Here is a 19312-nt window from a genome sequence, read left to right as displayed (position 1 = left end):
CGTAGTAGTCCAGCACACACGTGATGCATTGTCAACATGCAAGTTTATAACAAAATACAACTTATAATTTTATGAAAAATGATGAAAAATGTGAAAGAAGTTAAGAGTCATGAAGGTCCAATACATGTGTAAAAGGAGTTTCCAAAGAAGGGAGTGGGGAAAAAACAATATTTAAAGCAATGACAGCTGTGAACTTTTTTATATATATATTTTGAAAATATCTGTAAATTTATTTAAATTAGATTTTCATTTTACATTTTAAGAAATTTTAAAAATCTGGGAGAATACAAAGGACAGTATAACAAAACACTCTCATTCTCCTGATATAAAAATAACAATTAAAAAAATCATATCAGTTTTTTTTTCCAAGGGCTAAAACATTATTTTTTATTTTTATTGGTTGTTCAAAACATTACAAAGCTCATGACATATCATCTTTCATACATTTGATTCAAGTGGGTTATGAACTCCCATTTTTACCCTAAATACAAATTGCAGAATCACATCAGTTACACATTCACATTTTTACATAATGCCATATTTGTGACTGTTGTATTCTGCTGCCTTTCCTATCCCCTACTATCCCCCCTCCCCTCCCCTCCCCTCCCATCTTCCCTCTCTACCTCATCTGTTGTTGTTCAATTCTCGCCCTTGTTTTCCCCCCCTTTTCCCCTCACAACCTCTTATATGTGATTTCGTATAACATTGAGGGTTTCCTTCAGTTTCCATGCAATTTCCCTTCTCTCTCCCTTTCCCTCCCACCACTCGTCTCTGTTTAATGTTAATCTTTTCCTCATGCTCTTCCTCCCTGCTCAGTTCTTAGTTGCTCTCCTTAAATCAAAGAAGACATTTGGCATTTGTTTTTAAGGACTGGATAGCTTCACTTAACATAATCTGCTCTAATGCCATCCATTTCCCTGCAAATTCCATGATTTTGTCATTTTGTAGTGCTGCGTAATACTCCATTGTGTATAAATGCCACATTTGTTTTATCCATTCATCTATTGAAGGGCATCTAGGTTGGTTCCACAGTCTAGCTATTGTGAATTGTGCTGCTATGATCATTGATGTGACAGTATCCCTATAGTACGCTCTTTTAAGGTCCTCAGGGAATAGTCCGAGAAGGGCGATAGCTGGATCAAATGGTGGTTCCATTCCCAGCTTTCCCAGGAATCTCCATACTGTTTTCCATATTGGCCGCACCAATTTTCAGTCCCACCAGCAATGTACAAGTGTACCCTTTTCCCCACATCATCGCCAGCACTTATTGTTGTTTGACTTCATAATGGCTGCCAATCTTACTGGAGTGAGATGGTATCTTGGGTGGTTTTGATTTGCATTTCTCTGACTGCTAGAGATGGTGAGCATTTTTTCATGTACTTACTTATTGATTGATTGTATGTCCTCCTCTGAGAAGTGTCTGTTCAGGTCCTTGGCCCATTTGTTGATTGGGTTATTTGTTATCTTATTGTTTAATTTTTTGAGTTCTTTGTATATTCTGGAAATTAGGGCTCTATCTAAAGTGTGAGGAGTAAAGATTTGTTCCCAGGATGTAGGCTCCCTATTTACTTCTCTTATTGTTTCTCTTGCTGAGAAAAAACTTTTTAGTTTAAGTAAGTCCCATTTGTTTATTCTTGTTATTAACTCTTGGGCTATGGGCGTCCTATTAAGGAATTTGGAGCCCGACCCCACAATATGTAGATCGGAGCCAACTTTTTCTTCTATCAGGCGCAGAGTCTCTGATTTGATATCAAGCTCTTTGATCCATTTTGAGTTAACTTTTGTGCATGGCGAGAGAAAGGGGTTCAGCTTCATTTTGTTGCATATGGATTTCCAGTTTTCCCAGCACCATTTGTTGAAGATGCTATCCTTCCTCCATTGCATGCCTTTAGCCCCTTTATCAAATATAAGAAAGTTGTAATTTTGTGGATTGGACTCTGTATCCTCTATTCTGTACCATTGGTCCACCTGCCTGTTTTGGTACCAGAACCATGCTGTTTTTGTTACTATTGCTCTGTAGTACAGTTTGAAATCTGGTATCGCTATACCGCCTGATTCACACTTCCTGCTTAGAATTGCTTTTGCTATTCTGGGTCTTTTGTTTTCCATATAAATTTCATGATTGCTTTATCTATTTCTACAAGAAATGCCGTTGGGATTTTGATTGGCATCGCATTAAACCTGTAGAGAACTTTGGGTAATATCGCCATTTTGATGATGTTAGTTCTGCCTATCCATGAACAGGGTACATTTTTCCATCTTCTGAGATCTTCTTCTATCTCTCTCTTTAGGGTTCTGTAGTTTTCATTGTATAAATCTTTCACCTCTTTTGTTAGGTTGATTCCCAAGTATTTTATTTTTTTTGAGGATATTGTGAATGGAGTGGTTTTCCTCATTTCCATTTCAGAAGTTTTGTTGCTGATATACAGGAATGCCTTTGATTTATGCGGGTTGATTTTATATCCTGCCACTTTGCTGAATTCATTTATTAACTCTAGCAGTTTCCTTGTAGAACCTTTTGGGTCTGTTAGATATATTATCATATCATCCGCAAATAGTGATAATTTAAGTTCTTCTTTTCCTATTTTTATGCCTTTAATTTCTTTTGTCGGTCTAATTGCTCTGGCTAGTATTTCAAGAACTAAATTGAATAGAAGTGGTGAGAGAGGGCATCCCTGTCTTGTTCCAGATTTTAGAGGGAATGCCTTCAGTTTTTCTCCATTTAGAATGATGCTAGCCTGAGGCTTAGCATATATAGTTTTTACAATGTTGAGGTAAGTTCCTGTTATCCCAAGTTTTTCTAGGGTTTTGAACATAAAGGGATGCTATACTTTGTTGAATGCTTTTTCTGCATCTGTCGAGATGATCATGTGGTTCTTATCTTTAAGTCTATTGATGTGGTGAATAACATTTATTGATTTCCATATATTGAACCAGCCTTGCATCCCAGGGATGAATCCCACTTGATCATGGTGCACAATTTTTTTGATATGCTTTTGTTTTCTATTCGCCAGGAATTTATTGAGAATTTTTGCATCTAGGTTCATTAGAGATATTGGTCTGTAGTTTTCTTTCTTTGAAGTGTCTTTGTCTGGTTTTGGGCTCAGGGTGATGTTGGCCACATAGAATGAATTTGGAAGAGCTCCTTCTTTTTCTATTTCTTGAAATAGCTTGCAAAGTATTGGTATTAATTCTTCTTTGAAGGTTTTGTAAAACTCCACTGTATACCCATCCGGTCCAGGGCTTTTCTTGGTTGGTAGTCTTTTGATGGCTTCTTCTATTTCTTCCTTTGTTATTGGTCTGTTTAAATTGTGTGTGTCTTCCTGACTCAATCTGGGCAAATCATATGACTTAAGAAATTTATCGATATCTTCACTATCTTCTATTTTATTGGAATATAGGGTTTCTAAATACTTTCTAATTATCTTCTGTATTTCTGTAGTGTCTGTTGTGATATTGCCTTTTTCATCCCGTATGTTAGTAATTTGAGTTCTCTCTCTTCTTCTCTTCGTTAGCATGGCTAAGGGTCTGTCAATCTTATTTATTTTTTCAAAGAATCAACTTTTAGTTTTATCAAGGTTTTTTTTTTTTGTTTCAATTTCGTTGATTTCCACTCTGATTTTAATTATTTCTTGTCTTCTACTACATTTGCTGTTGTTTTGCTCTTCCTTTTCTAGGGTTTTAAGATGTAGTGTGAGTTCATTTATTTGTTGGTTTTTTCTTTTTTTGAGGAATGAACTCCAGGAAATGAATTTCCCTCTTAAAACTGCTTTCATTGTGTCCCATAGATTCCGATATGTTGTGTCTGTATTGTCGTTTATCTCTAAGAATTTTTTTATTTCCTCCTTTATGTCTTCTGTAACCCATTGATCATTCAGTAACATATTGTTCATTTTCCAGGTGATGCAGGATTTTTCCTTCCTTCTTTTATCATTGATTTCCAGTTTCATTCCATTATGATCAGATATGGTGCATGGTATTATCTCCACACCTTTATATTTACTGATAGTTGCCCTATGGCATAATATATGGTCTATCTTTGAGTAGGATCCATGTGCTGCTGAGAAGAACGTGTATCCACTTGATGATGGTTGATATATTCTATATATGTCGGTTAAGTCTAGGTTATTGATTGCGTTATTGAGTTCTATAGTTTCTTTATTCAGGTTTTGTCTAGAGGATCTGTCTAATGGCGAGAGTGGTGTGTTGAAGTCACCCATAATTATTGTGTTGTGGTCTACTTGACTCTTGAAGTTGAGGAGAGTTTGTTTTATGAACGTTGCAGCACCATTGTTTGGTGCATACAAATTGATAATTGTTATATCTTGTTGGTGGATGGTTCCTTTTAACAGTATATAGTGTCCTTCTTTATCCCTTTTGATTAACTTAGGTTTGAAGTTGATTTTATTCGATATGAGTATGGCCACTCCTGCTTGCTTCCAAGGGCCATGTGAGTGGTATGATTTTTCCCAACCTTTCACCTTCAGCCTGTGTATGTCTTTTCCTATCAGATGAGTCTCCTGAAGGCAGCATATTGTTGGATTTGCTTTTTTAATCCAGGTTACTAGCCTATGTCTCTTTTTTTGGTGAATTTAAGGCATTAACATTTAAGGTTACAATTGAAATATGGTTTGTACTTCCAGTCATATTTATTTATTTATTTATTTTAGTTTGGCTAGTTTTTCCTCTTTGGTTATTTTTCTCCCCCTTTACTGAGATACCTCCCAGTGTTAGTTTTGGGCGCTATTTTTCAATTCCTCTTCTTGTAGTATTTTGCTCAAAATGCTTTGCAGTGCTGGTTTTCTGGCTGCGAATTCTTTTAGCTTTTGTTTATTGTGAAATATTTTAATTTCGTTGTCAAATCTGAAGCTTAATTTTGCTGGATACAGTATTCTTGGTTGGAATCCATTATTTTTCAGCGTTTGAAATACGTTGTTCCAGGATCTTCTCGCTTTCAAAGTCTGTGATGAAAAATCACTCGTTAACCTAATTGGTTTACCCCTGAATGTAATCTGCCTCCTTTCTCTCGTAGCTTTTATTATTCTCTCCTTGTTCTGTATGTTGGCTATCTTCATAATTATATGTCTTGAAGTTGGTCTATTATGGTTTTGAATGTTTGGGGTCCTGTAGGCTTCCAGGATTTGGCAATCCATTCCATCTTTCATCTCTGGGACGTTTTCTAGGATTATTTCATTTAATAGGTTGTCCATTCCTTTGGTTTGAACCTCTATACTGTTAAGATTGGGCGAGCTTCGGAGGAAGAGACCACCAAGAGACTGTCTCATGCAACAGCAGAGGGTTTATTGGGGGTCCAGCATGCTGGGGCTCAGAGCTTACTTGAATGGGGCAGAGAGCCCCGAGAACAACTTAAGCAGAGCTTATATACATTCTTTGGAGAGGGCAGGGACTTTACATACATCACAGCATCCCTTAGCAAATCATCACATACCACGGGAAAATCAAATAACAACTCTAAAACATGATTAGCACATTCACTGGCGGGAACAAGTTGGGTAGGGGTGATTGGTCAGCACAAACAAAGGGGTATATATTTGAACTGGTTGGGTTAAGCCCTGAGGTGTGTATGTGCTGAGCTGCATGGTCTCTGGGAGGGGTTGTTTTTACAGAGTGACCAGATGGTCAGAAGAGATTTCTCAACATACATTTACTGGTCTCTCCGGGAGTTGTTTTGACCCCTCCATAAATTTCAGGTCCCAGGAAAACAGAACTTAAAGAAATTGAAACTTAACAGAACTTAAAACAAATCTTATCCTTTACATTTTAACCTTTCAATACCTTCTTCTATCCCAATGATTCTCAAGTTTGGTTTTTTTATGACATCCCATAACTCTTGAATAGATTGCTCGTGAGATTTAAGCATCCTTTCTGTGTTGACTATATTCTTTTCAAGTTGATAAACTTTGTCTTCATTATCTGATGTTCTGACTTCTACTTGATCTAGTCTATTTGTAATATTCTTGTTAGAGTTTTTAATTTGGTTTATAGTTTCCTGCATTTCTAGGATTACTGTTAGGTTTTTTTTTTTTTAAATCTCTATCTCCTGGTAAAGCTCGTTCTTTGCAGTTTGAATTTGTTTGTTTAATTCGTTTTCAAAATATACTTTCATTGCTTGGACTTGCTGTCTCATATCTTCTCTAATATTCCGTTCCATCTGAGTTAGGTATGCCTTGAGTTCTTTCCGTGTCCATGTTTCTGATGCTTCTAGTTCCTTCTGTAGATTTAAGTTGTCCTGCATTGTTTGTAATCCTTTTTTCCCTTGTTTTTTCATGTTGTTCACGTTACTTTCCAGCTCTGTTTGACTGCTGTGTAACTGCTTTCTCCTATAAATTTGTTTTGGTTTTGTATATCTCTGTTGTCTCTCCTTTGTGGTGGGAGATTATGCCTAGAAATGTTGGGCTTTATTGTACTTTAAAGCTGATTCATTCAATTCATAAAAGGCTTCTGGATCTTGTATGCATATAGTGATCTGTTGTTTGTTCTTAGAACTTTATGTTTAGGTTAGGTGCTATGATGGTATTAGGGTTAGTATGTCTTGGCTACTTTAGAAGATTGCTCTACTGAAGGGGGATACAAACAGGTGATTGGATCAGGGTGTTGGTAGTAGCTAGGTATTTAGGAGCCCTATAGACAGCATCGAAACATTCACCTATTTGCATTTAGACAATTACACGTAATGGAAGACGTAATGCTTGGGATGAGAGTTGGGGGGTAGGGGAAGGAAGGTGCTCTTAAAAAGAAAGAAGGAGAGAGAGATAGATTAGAGGAGAATGAAAAGAACAACAAAACTTGAAATGGGAAAGAAAGAAAGAAGGAAAAGGGGAGAAAGGAACAGAGAGAGAAGAAGAAAAAAAAATTGAAGTCTTAGAGATCCATTTTCTTCTCTTCCAGTAGGCGGAGCTGTGCCCTCCGAGCCGAGCTTCTGCCCTCTACGCGTCTATAGCAAGCCCTGTAAGGCGGCTCCTGGGAGTCTCTCAGTCCTGTTAGTCCAGAGCTGTTTCACTTCTCCGGCCCCTCCCCCCCTTACTCCTGCCAGCCAGCCAGCCAGGTCCTGTTCAACGGAGGCGGTTCCCCAAAGATCTGGTTACACTTGCAGCCCCACTGTGTGTCCTATTTCCCGAACGACTGAGCGCTCTCTCCGTCATTCATCTAAGCCCCAGTGCTGTGGTGCGGTGATCTGGGGACCAACAGTTTTAATTTTTCTGGACCCCTTTGGTGGGCATGCCCCCGGATACTGGCGGCTAAGACCTTGGGTGTCGCAGCTGGTGTTAAGGGGAGTTGGGGATTGGGAATCCCCTCTGCTTCCCAACAGACACGCCCCCCAGGGAGATTCCCGCGGTTTCCTGGCTGCTTGTATCTGGATGGGGTTGGAGTCACACACCTGCTAAAGTGGATTTTGCTGGGAAGGAATTCCGTCAGCCAAACTCCGGTGACATCACCTCTCTGCTATGGTGGGACCCAGGCTCCTTGTTGGAGTGTCCGAAGGGAGGGGTGGGACTGGTCTGTCTCTGGTTGGTTTCAGCTCCCAGTTCGCTACTTCATGAAGGCCTGGCTAGAGACCTCTTCCTAGAGTCTCTGCGCCGCACCTGCTGGGCGGTCGCCGGCGGGCGGGCGGTCGCCGAGTTGAGTCGTGCGGGCAGCGGCTGGCGAGTCCGGACCTCTGCGTTGCGCTGCGTGGCGGAGATTCACTCGTCTGGGGCAGACTGTCACTTCCCAAAATCCTACCAATTGCCGGCCGGTCTCTCTTCAGTGGAATTTCGCCAGGAGCCTCTCAGCAGGCGTATCGATGCGTTTCTCTGACCCGTTACTGAGGAGGTATTGAAAGCGCTGCTTCCCCGCCCACCGCCATGTTGGATCTCCCCTGTGAACTTTTTTACAATTTTATTTGATTACATGATTTTATTTTTGCAGAGCTGGGGATTGAACCTAGGGCCTCACACATCCTAAGCAAGTTCTTCACTGAGTACACCCCAGCCTCACTTTTCATTGTCATTGAGCACCATGAATCATCAGATATGGGAAATAAAACAATTACCAAGCAGTAATGATGAAAAGAAACCCATACCTAGATTCTTCACACTTTAAATTATAAAGGAATGAAGACAAAGGGAAAATCTTCTGTAAATCATATACCTCAGGATGATAATAAGTGGGAGCTGTCAAATTTATGGATCCCTCCTTACTTAAGGATCCATGTCAAATTTGTGGTCTCTGATTTCAGTGGAGTCCTTTGCGATGCCTCACAATCCCTTGCCTGGTCAGTGTCCTTCCCTGTGGCACAGCTAGTGTGCACGCCCACTCCTGGACCATCCTGCTCTCATCCTGCGACAGTGCCTGATACAGACTTCACAAGACACTGTGTGGTTTGTAGGTGGAGTCACCAGTTTCCCAGCTCTGGAACTTCTCTGTATTCACATGAGTCCTGCTTCCCTTCTTTCCTGCTCATTGTCACCACCTTCTTGTCCCATTGCTTTCTCAGTCCATTGTACATTGGCCCCTGCTGCCTGGCACTGTTCTGGAATATGCTCTCAGAGGTGGTCTGTTACCATATCACCCAGGCAGGACATCATTTCTCAACCCTCATCTCCTCTGGCTTCCCCTTGGCTTCCTTACTCTTATTCTTGGCTCTTCCCAGCTCTGTCTCCTTCACCTGCTGCTGAAATATTAGCATTCTTCAAGGCTATTTTCTTGGTCTCCTATTCCTTCCCTTTCTAAAAACATTGGTGTTGCAGTCTTCCACACAATTTCAATTCCTGGCTCTGTTGACTACAGTCATGGGTCACTTACTGACGGGCAGCTCTGGGAAATACGTGCTGTTGGGCGATTTCATCTTTGTGCAAATATGATGAAGTGCAGTTACACAACCCTGGGGTGAAGGTCGGTGAAGGTCACTTGAAGTTACTTTACCTGGCCCCTTGATGCCATCAAGAGATGCAGTAAACAAGAGATATATAAGGCTACTGACAGGGTTACACAGCACACTGTGTTAAACTTTCTTTTAAAAGTAGGGGAACACATTAAATGATATATGATAAAAAGTATAGTAAATTCATAACCCAGTAGCGTAATTACTTGTCAGTATCAAGTATTAACAAGATTATTATATCATTATATCACATATATAGTTTTATATCATTATTAAGTATTATATGTCGCACTTTTTGCAGTAAGTATATACACCAGCCTCACCACAGACACGTGAGTAACGTGATTGAGTCATCCCGAGGCCATAGGAATTTCTCAGCTCCACTCTATCTCGTGGGACCACTGTTGCACATGCCATCCATCATTGACAGAGACGTTGTGTAGTGAGTGACTGTGGTGCCTCTGAATGAGCTACATTCCCATGTCCTTTTAAAAATCTTTATTTTGGGATGGGGGTATTGCTAAGTGCTGAGGCTGGCCTTGAACTTTCGATCCTCCTGCCTCAGCCTCTTAGTCACTGGGCTTATAGGTGTGTGCCACCATGCCGGGCATGCTCTTTATATCCTATGATGGCCTTTTTATATAAAATTCTTAGCCTAGTGTCATAAGATGATGCTGAAACCCTGTGCATGTTTTTCAACCTCTCCCAAGCCCCAACTTCTTATCTATAATTTGATAAGAATGTCTACCTTAAGCTATTAGTATTTAAATGAAATGTAGTGTGTGATAATTCCCAAGGTCAGGGACTGGCATATGTGTACCAGGAACTAATATGTGGCAGAAGTTTTATTTTGTGTTGTTTCTTTCTCTTCCTCTCCTCTTCATCATAGTTGTGGTAGATACTAATAGATACAGTAATGGTTACTGAATGCAAATCCACCAGAGGACTAGTTCTCCAGATGTTGATTGGTAGTCACCCTTACGAAATCCAAACTGATACAATAAGTAATTTATTACCTGGGCGAAATGCAACTTTCATATTATTCAATTTGGAGTAGGCAATGAAAAGGGAAACTAGTTTTTTTTCCTTAATCTTTATTTTTATTTATTTTTATGTGGTGCTGAGGATGGAACCCAGGGCCTTGCATGTGCTGGGCAAGCGTTCTACTGCTGAGCCACAACCTCAGCCCTGGGAAACTAGTTTTCATATTAGTGCTTTCATAACACAATGTTGATTTGTTTTATTTTACTATTTATTATTTCAGAAATTTTGAAGAGTCTGAAGATGAGTTGAGAAACGAAGTAGTAGAATCCCTAGAAAAACTCACTACTTCCAAAGAAGTAAAAAGGGAAGAGGTTTCCAGTTCCTTTAAGGATGTTGAAAAACCAGGAGAAAGAGAAAGGATTAGCATGCTGAAATCTGAAGAATTAAATGAAGGTTTGGAGGCTGTTTCTAGTCCCATCTAATGACCGAATTTGTATTATTGATGAAGACAAAGGAACATCAACAGCCAGTCAAAATATACAAGTGTGATTATTGTACTTTTTCTTTTTTCTTTTTTGTGCTGTTGGGGACTGATGGCCTTTTTCTTAAATAGTAAATTAGCATCTATTTACTGTAGTATCTGTTTGGGTGCAAATAAAAAATATTCATTTATTTGTTAAGAGTTTTCCAGTTATCCCAAGCACTTACTTTTATTTAAATTTAGATAATAGAACTTTGTATTAATACCTTTACTTTAAAATTTCTATTAAGAAATATTTAAGATAATGTATGTGCTAGGCAGAATAATGCAGCTCAACACCCTCCTCTAGAAGACGTCACTCACGTCCTTGTCTCTGGAATTTGTGAGTATGTTGTTACCTGGCAAAGGGAAATTGAGGTGGCAGAGGGAATTAAATTCTAATGTAATTCTTACTATGTTGGTTTTCTCTCAGTGAACAAGAGGAAAAATACATGTTCTATTAATTATATACTAAATAACTTTTATTAAGAGTTTTTAGTAGTTTTAAGTGTATAGGTTATAAACTTCAAGTGTGTGCTCTCCTACTGAGCTACATTCCCAAACCCTTTTAAAAATTTTGAGACAGGTCTTGCTAAATTGAGGCTGGCCTCAAACTTGTGATCCTCTGGTCTCAGCCTCCCGAGCACTGGGATTACAGGTGTGTGCCACTGTGCTTGGCATGGTCTTTTTTGTATAAAATTCTTAGCCCTAGTACATACATGTTTCTTGAATGAATAAATAACTGCTAATACATTTCTTGTTAAAACTGTAAACTCTTTGAGGCAGGAAACTGGAAATTGTATCATATTAATTCCAGTGTTGAACATGTCCCTAGAATTAGATATTTGTTAATTTAAATACTAGATATACATCTGCTGAAGAATGGATAAGATGGCTAGGGATTTTTAGAATTCCATCTGAAATATCTGCTCTATACTAAAACTAAAATGGTGCATTGGTTGATATATTGTTGGACCAAGAAAGAAGATGAGGAAGTTTTTTTCAGATTATTTCTAAGATCTGTTTAGTATTTGCATTTGTCTATTTTTCACTAAATGTGGGGAATGCAAGTATCAGGAGTCACCCACCTGGGATATGTCCAGTGTTTAGTTCCTGGTGATATTTGAGGGACTGTTCTTTCAACTCTGTACAATTTCATTCTACTTTTTAGGGAGGTGCTTAGTATGTGTACATCAGGAAGCTGAAATTAAAAAGTTCTCAACATTATGTTTATTTCAAACTGGGTAACAAGTGGTCCTGAGAGATTGGAGCATCATTAATTCCACAGCTCTGCTAGTGGTTACCATACATGTTTATTTACTTTCAAGACATGTCTAGTTCAGATATAGTAAATCTGCGAGAGTCTGCATGTAACCCCAATTTTGAATGGAATGTGAAAGCATCAGAAGCAAAATGATTCCTAAAAATCCAAAGACCAAGTCAATGAAAGGCAGAAGAAAGAAAAAAGTTTAAGAATAAGCATATCAGTGTGTGTATATATACACACACTGCAAGTATTCATTGGGGTAAATACATATTATCGGCAAGGGTTTTCAACCTGTTTCAGCCCCTAATTCACCTTACCATTTAAACACATTCCCTACATTGTGATGGACTTTGCTCTTGATTTTAGGCTTGGCTCCAGCTACTGAACAGAAACTGTTTGATCAGACCTGCATCTGCTTGTTTTAGAATACATTTTATTAGGAAAATCAGCTTTTGTTAGCTATGTATGATAGTCATCAAATCAATTATCCTTTAAATGGTGCCAATAAGTACATAAACCCTGCAACTTCCCTTCTCTTTTTTAGAAAATTTGTTCTTTTTATGTATGACAGTAGAGTGTATTTTTACGTATATACATACATGGAGTATAACTTCCCATTCTTGTGGTTGTATGTGATCTAGAGTTTCACTGGTCATATACTCAAAAATGAACACAGGAAAAGTTAAGTCCAATTCATTCTACTGTTTTTCTTATTCCCATCCCTTCATTCTAATGTCTAATCCAATAAACTTCTATACCCCTACCCAATGCCTTAGCATCCACACAAAAGAGAGAACATCTGGCCTTTGGTTTTTTGGGACTGGCTTATTTCACTGAACATGACAGTCTCCAGTTTCATCCATTTACATGAAGATGCCATAATTTCATTCTTCTTTACCGCTGAGTAATACTCCATTGTGTGTATATATACCACATTTTCTTTATCCAGTCATGTCTCTAGGTCCTGCGACCTCTCTTCTAAGTGCCTTGTAACTTTCACATGTAGTCCATGTGAGCACAGATCACTAAGATATTGGAACTGATGCTAATCCATTTTTCTAAGATGGGAAAAGAGAGTTAGCAGAGGAGCAATGGAGAGGAGGGGTAAATTACAGAGACCAATTAGCTTCTAGACACCTGTATAGCTTGTAGTTATGCAACAGAAATAACTTTTCTTTCATACTCATTGACATGGCACAGACACACTATTTCAGTCTTGGAGTTTAGGGTACATTTACATAATTAAACACAAATATTATGAAAGCAATGATAAACATACTGGACTTTATCTCATAATTTTGCCTATAAGATTGCCCTGTAAAATACCCTGGAAATTATTAAAGTATATGAAGGCTAGGTGTATAGCTCAGTGGTAAAGTGTGTGCTTAGCATATACCAGGGCTTGGGTTAAATCCCCAGCACCAAAACCAAACTAAACAAACAAAAAACCCCTCAAGTGTATGAAGCTCTGCAGTTTTTTGGTATGTCTGAAATATTTATTAAAAACAAAGTCTAGCCAGGCGCAGTGGTGCACGCCTGTAGTTCCAGCAGCTCAGAAGGCTGAGGCTGGAGGACTGCAAGTTCAAGGCCAGGCACAGCAACTTAGCAAGACTCTCAGCAACTCAGTAACAGGGCTAGGGATGTAGCTCAGTGGTGGTAAAGTGCTGGGTTCAATCCCCAGTACAAAAAAAAAAAAAAAGGAATTTCTTGGAGTGTGGAACAATACTAATTAAATTGGGAGACTACATGAAAGATATAAAAGGCATTGTATTGGGAAAAATACCTAAGAGAGTGAAAAATCACTGCTTTAAGTTATATTTAGATACAAATACATTTTGCATCTATTAATCTAAATCATAATTAGGTACAAAGACTATGAAACATAAACTCTATAATGCACAGCTGGAAATAGGAATGTAAATCCCCACTGCTGTGGATTTAAAACAGCATGTTTGGGCCACTCAGAAGGAAAGTCTTAGAAGAATTAATATCACCCAGAAGTTCCCCAGACAGACATACCATTTGGATACTTCATAGTAAGTCACTCAGAAAACAAACAACAACAAAAAACCCAACATATACTATATCACATTAGAAAAACTGAAAATGAACATATATGCAAATAATTATTTTTTTATGTTTGTGATACATAAAAGTCATTTTGAAGGTTAAAAATGTTTAAGGAATTCCAGAATCTTCTTTTCCTTCACTCCAACCTCTACTTATGCTCTGTTTATTTCAATTTATCTTTAGTCCCATAATTTTGATGGATAGGCTGAGGAATAGCAAAAATCTTACCTCAAAGACTAACTATAAGGTAAGCATTGGGTTGAAAGTCGGAACACCAGGATATTACTGATGCTGTCATTAAACAGCTTTGTGACACTGAAGAAGTCTATTAGGTTTTTTAGATTTAAATTGTTCTTGTCTATGAAGTTGAAAATAGGAGAAAGCTGGACTGAAGAATTTGCGGAATTTCCCAACTACAATTTCCATTCTTTGTAAACTAAATCACCTTCACCACAAAAGTTCTGTTGGTGCGTGGCATCTGGGACAGTTTTATTGCTTTTTAATCTACAACAAGATGGGCTGCAGATGAATCAACATAACCCCAGTAAAAAATAAGTGGATAGATGAATAATTGAGACTGCAAAGGAATAATATACCTCTTTCAAATGATTCGAACATAAATGTAAAAAGACTGTAAAGGGAAGGTCAACTCAGTGAACTAGAAGGAATTACATATGCAGAAAATGCCAATAGTTGTAGGTCTTTATAGCTATAGCTGCACACTTATTTGCTTTTCCATGCTAGTTATTCAGGACAGAAGTCAAATTAAATTTATATTAATTCCTAGCTACCAGCATAGAAACCAAGGATCTATATACAATTATAATGCACTAGTAAAAGACAAGATTATAAAATATATTTACTATAGGTTCTTGCCTTTAAAGTAACTTTTATAATTTTCAAAGAAGTTTCATTCCCTATCAGTGGCACTACCTCTAAAAGGTAATCTAAAAGGTAGTGAGGACAGGTATTAACAAACCCAGATTATAGATTAAAAATCTGAGACTCAGAAAGATTAAGGTGCAGCTTTAGTAGGAGGAGGCCATACACTGTAAATGATGATGAATTTACATTTCATCATGATGAAGCTGGCCCAGATATGACAACTGCTACTCCAGTCCTGTTTTCAAAATGCCACTTTCAATGCATGATGCTGATCATAGACACTCTGTCAACAGCTCTGTGCATTACACCATCATGACTAGACAAACAACTTATCTTTATATTCTCTTGAATGAATCAGGGCTGACTTTTAGCTTAAGATGTGGAGCTGCTGAGAGATGAGGAGACACCCAGAGATATATGCTATCACAGCACTAAACAAAAAGCACCTTTCACAAAAACCTAGTTATGGAAAATACTGGTAGTAGTAACTTGATCCCCACATGCTTCCACATACACCGGAATCTCTTGACTTTATATACTTTGGGAACATAATTAGATAAGCCTGCTTCAAGTTTCTTTTGATACTAGGGATTGGACCCAGGGATGCTTAACTACTGAGCCACATCCTCAGCCCCCTTTTTTTGGAGACAGGGTCTAAGTTGCCTGGGGCTTGCTAAGTTGTTGAGGCTGGCCTTAAACTTAGGATTCTCCTGCCTTAGCCTCCCAAGTCACTTGGATTACAGGTATGTACCACCATGCCCACCTATTTTTTCTTTTATGAAAATCACTAGATGCATTTAAAAGGGTCATGCATGATTTGCTTAGAATTTAAATGTACCAGAATTTTGGGGATGTGGGAATGTACCTTGGTAAACCACTTGCCCTATGTTTAATTCCCAGCATTAAATGTTTTTCTTTCCTGTTTGCTAACTTGAAAAATTGAATTTAAAAGATATAGATTACATCTGAATTAAATATTATTTAACTTTTTTCTTTTAGATCTGTATTTTTCAGTATTTGCAACCAAATACTAATCTCAAATTTTTATAAAAAGCTATATAAGATTACCTTTCCATTTCGGTAATTTTGCCTTTTTCATTGAAATAAATACTGTGTCTATATATACATTGCTGAGAACACTGCTCAGGCTGACTTTATTACAACAGGGAGTGAGTTTAGAAAAATATTTACTTATGAAGGTATTTATGTTATTTTTTGGTGCTAGAGACTGAAACCAAAGTCTTGTATATACTATGCTCTATCACTGAGCTACATCCCTAGTCCAACCATTTTATATAAAATATCTTTAATTTATACAGACGTGGCACTATTTAAATAGCTTCTCCACAGATGATAGGAATGTCACTTCAAACTCCTGATCAGAAAATCTCCTTATGGATTCACGAGCATTTTTTCTGATTTGGAGTCTCCTTTCAGCAGACAGGGAAAGAATATGAGCCATGGTTTCAGCATAGCCTTCTTCACTCTCAGCCAGAAATCCAGTTATATCTCCTTCATGAGGGACGACAATGTCAAGCTTTGGGCCCCCTGAATTGTGTGCGAGTATAATTGTGCCAGCTGCCATACACTCCACAACTCCTGAGGAGGGAAAAAAACCACACATTCTTTTAGGTTGGTTGGTTGGTTTTGCAGTACTCAGCATAGAATCCAGGACCTCACACATACTAGGCAAACACTCTACCACGGAGCTACATCTCCAGTCCTTTTTTTTTTTTTTTTTAAATATTTTTTTTTAGTTGTAGATGGACCCAATCCCTTTATTTTTATTTATTTATTTATTTTTATGTGGTGCTAAGGATTGAACCCAGTGCCTCAAAAATGCCAGGGGAGTGTTCTACCACTGAGCCACAACTCCAGGCCATCCTTAGTCCTTTTTATTTTGAGACAGGGGTTTTGCCAAGTTGCCCAGGTTGGTCTTGAACTTATGATCCTCCTGCCTCAGCCTCCTGAGTAGCTGCCATGCTACTCAGCCATCTTTTAAGTTTTAGAGTGTGTTTGTAAGAACAATGATGAGTGGAAACCTTCAGAAATTTTAAGAGACTCAATGACAAATTTAATTAAATGTCTATATGTCTATAAATTTGATCATTTAACTGCCATGGTGCAAAATAAAATAATTTAACCAGACACGGTTATGCACACCTGTAATTCTAGTGGCTTGGGAAGTTGAGCCAGGAGGATTGTGAGTTCAAAGCCAGCCTCAGCAACTTAGCGAGGTCCTCAGCAACTCAGCAAGACCCTGTCTCTAAATAAAATACAAAAAGAGCTGGGGACATGGCTCAGTGGTTAAGCGCTCCTGGGTTCCATCCCTGGTACCAAAAAAAGAGAAAAAAAAATTTAAAATTTTTTAGTTCTTAAAGCTTCACAATAATGCTGCTTCATTCTTAAAACAGGTAAGTAGTTAGAAATCTATAAAAATATTCTATAAAAAGTAAGTATACTGCACAAGACAATGTCTAAATAATGTTAGCAAGATGGTAGAATATTAGCAGGTATCAGAAAGATAAAAGGAGTGAAAAGATATCAAAAGCAAAAGTTTAAGAGTTCAAATTGCATTACTAGCAGAAAATAGAAAAATGTAAACTACCTCAGTGATGCGTACTGCTGCCAGTGCTCATGTTAATGCCTGAATTTCTGGTGTATTTGATACTACTGTGCCTAAGAGCAGTTTTGAACGAAACAGAAGCTGTGGTTAGTGTTTACCAAATGATACAGGTGAGGGTATAAAGTACCCCAGGTAGCTGTTTTTTAGCTATATTCTTGGAGAGAAGCCCTTCAGAAAATGATTTAAGTGATCACTCCTGAAGGATGGCACAGAGCTGGTATCATCCCAGGTGCACAGGAAAGAAGCTCAGTCGTTCTAACTGCTTCTTCTACAGCTGTGAAGTCCCTGCAGAGCGGCATTCAGCACCTCATAGGTTGTTGAAGGGCAGCAAACTTCCTTTCACCCTTTCTCATAGACCTAAATCTAATCAATTCACCTCTTTCCCTTCATGATCTTCCACCTCTTCCTCTTTTTCTTTGTACTGGGGAGTAAATCCAAACCCGGGGTACTTTTCAATGAACTTCATTCCCAGAACATTTTTTTAGTTTTTGAGACTGGGTCTCATTAAGTTGTTTAGGACCTTGCTAAGTTGCTGTGCCTCACTCATGGGAATTATAGGCATACATCATCATATCTGGCTCTCCTGGTCCTTCTCTATGAGCATTTAAGTTAGTTGGAAATCATAAAAACAGGATGGTAGCTGCATGTGTTAAATAAGGGCGGAAGCAGAGTCAGGAATGAGCACCTGGGTCTCAGGGAAGGCACACAAAGTTTTCTTGAGACACATTTTCCCTAGTTATTGATCTCTTTCACCTTCCTTCACAGATAAACTGAAGTGTGGTCTGCATGAACTCCACTTGCTCACCTTTAACTAATGCTCAACTTAGCACAATATGGCTTTTGCTTCCCCTTCTCCCCTGAAACTAGTCTGTCCCAGGTGCACAATGACTTTCTTACCTTTCCCAGCATCTAGGCAGCATGGGACTCTGTTGCTCTTTCCCTTCTTCCTGAAACACTGTCTTCCATGGGCTCCAAAGCATTGCACTCTGCCTGTTTCCCCCAACTCATATTCTCCTTTTTGCTGGCCCCTCTTCTGCCCACTCCTTAACTGCTCCTGTTCACAGCACTTGGCTGAGAGGCTCTTCTTGCACACTTTACCCACATCTGCAAGGCTTCAATAACCACCTGGATAAGGACGACCCCTCACTCCACACTTCCACACAGGTCTCGCGTCGCCTACAGGCCCATATCTACAATGACCTACAGGGTACAAGGACTTACATGTCCCATAGCTGACTCAAACCCCACCCACTGGAGACTTGGCTTACCAAGTGACCTGCTCCTGGGTTCCCTGCAGGGAAAGCCAACACCATCCCCACAGTTGCCCAAGCCCAGGAAGTCATTTGAGTCTGCCTGCTCCCTCATTTAACATATTCAGCTAACCACCCAGTCCAGTACTCCCTCAGAATCTCTCTCAAGTAGGCTTGCCTACCAAATTCAGATGGCCAGACCCGCTGCCTGGGTTGCTGTAGTAGCCCAGCTCAGCTTCCTGCTCGCCCTCATCCTTCCCACACTCCCCACACTGCAGCCATAGTGGGCTTTAAGAAACAGAAGCTTTTAAATGCGGTACTTGAAATGCTTCCATTCTGGGCTGGGGAGCTTGTGGTAGAGCACTGAACTAGCATATGAGGCCTTAAGTCTCATCCCCAGTACTGCCTCCTCCCCACAAAATATTCTTCAATCCTTTCCCAATGGTTTGACCTGGCCCAGATTACCTCTGCTGTCCTGCCGGGTCCCCTTCACGCTGGGCTAGGTTGGACTCTTAGTCCCTTGAATGTGCCTGGTGATGCTCCTGCTGTCACTCTTGTTGCAGTGTTGCTGCCTTTGCTGGATATGCTCCCCTTTGGGCTGCGCAACTTCTAATTATTGTCCAGGCCCCAGCTTGGGTGTCACAGCACTTTTTTTTGGCTACCATTCTCTCTGCTCCTATGAGTGTGTTAGGTGTTTTTTGGTAATATTCTTAGCACCCACCAGAGTATACCTGGCACAGATTATAAGTGAAAGGAAGCACAGGAAGCCAGACCCTGTGAATAAGGTTATGTCAACAAGTTCCTGCTGAATTTCTCAGTTTAGTAT

General features: G+C 39.1%; 2 protein-coding genes across 3 annotated transcripts in view; one reads left to right on the top strand and one right to left on the bottom strand.

The window, feature by feature from the left end:
• Nek5 (NIMA related kinase 5) overlaps positions 1–10551 on the top strand; it is a 58977-nt gene extending 48426 nt beyond the window's left edge. Inside the window, exon 22 of the mRNA XM_027928940.3 lies at positions 10149–10551. Coding sequence (XP_027784741.3) covers positions 10149–10350 — 202 coding nt within the window. The 3' untranslated portion in view covers positions 10351–10551. The remainder of the gene's footprint in view (positions 1–10148) is intronic.
• Positions 1–19312, bottom strand: part of Alg11 (ALG11 alpha-1,2-mannosyltransferase) — a 39906-nt gene that overhangs the window by 14374 nt on the left and 6220 nt on the right. The window contains exon 4 of one of the 2 annotated variants that reach the window (XM_027928915.3): positions 11596–16209. The exons of the other annotated variant lie outside the window; for it this stretch is intronic. Coding sequence (XP_027784716.3) covers positions 15938–16209 — 272 coding nt within the window. The 3' untranslated portion in view covers positions 11596–15937. Of the gene's footprint in view, positions 1–11595; positions 16210–19312 lie in introns of those variants that run through there. 2 annotated transcript variants of the gene reach the window in all.

Source organism: Marmota flaviventris, chromosome 4 (genome assembly GCF_047511675.1).
Source record: "Marmota flaviventris isolate mMarFla1 chromosome 4, mMarFla1.hap1, whole genome shotgun sequence".
Lineage (NCBI taxonomy): Eukaryota > Metazoa > Chordata > Mammalia > Rodentia > Sciuridae > Marmota > Marmota flaviventris.
Note: the sequence above shows the minus strand (reverse complement) of the source record. Positions and strands in the feature narration are given on the sequence as shown.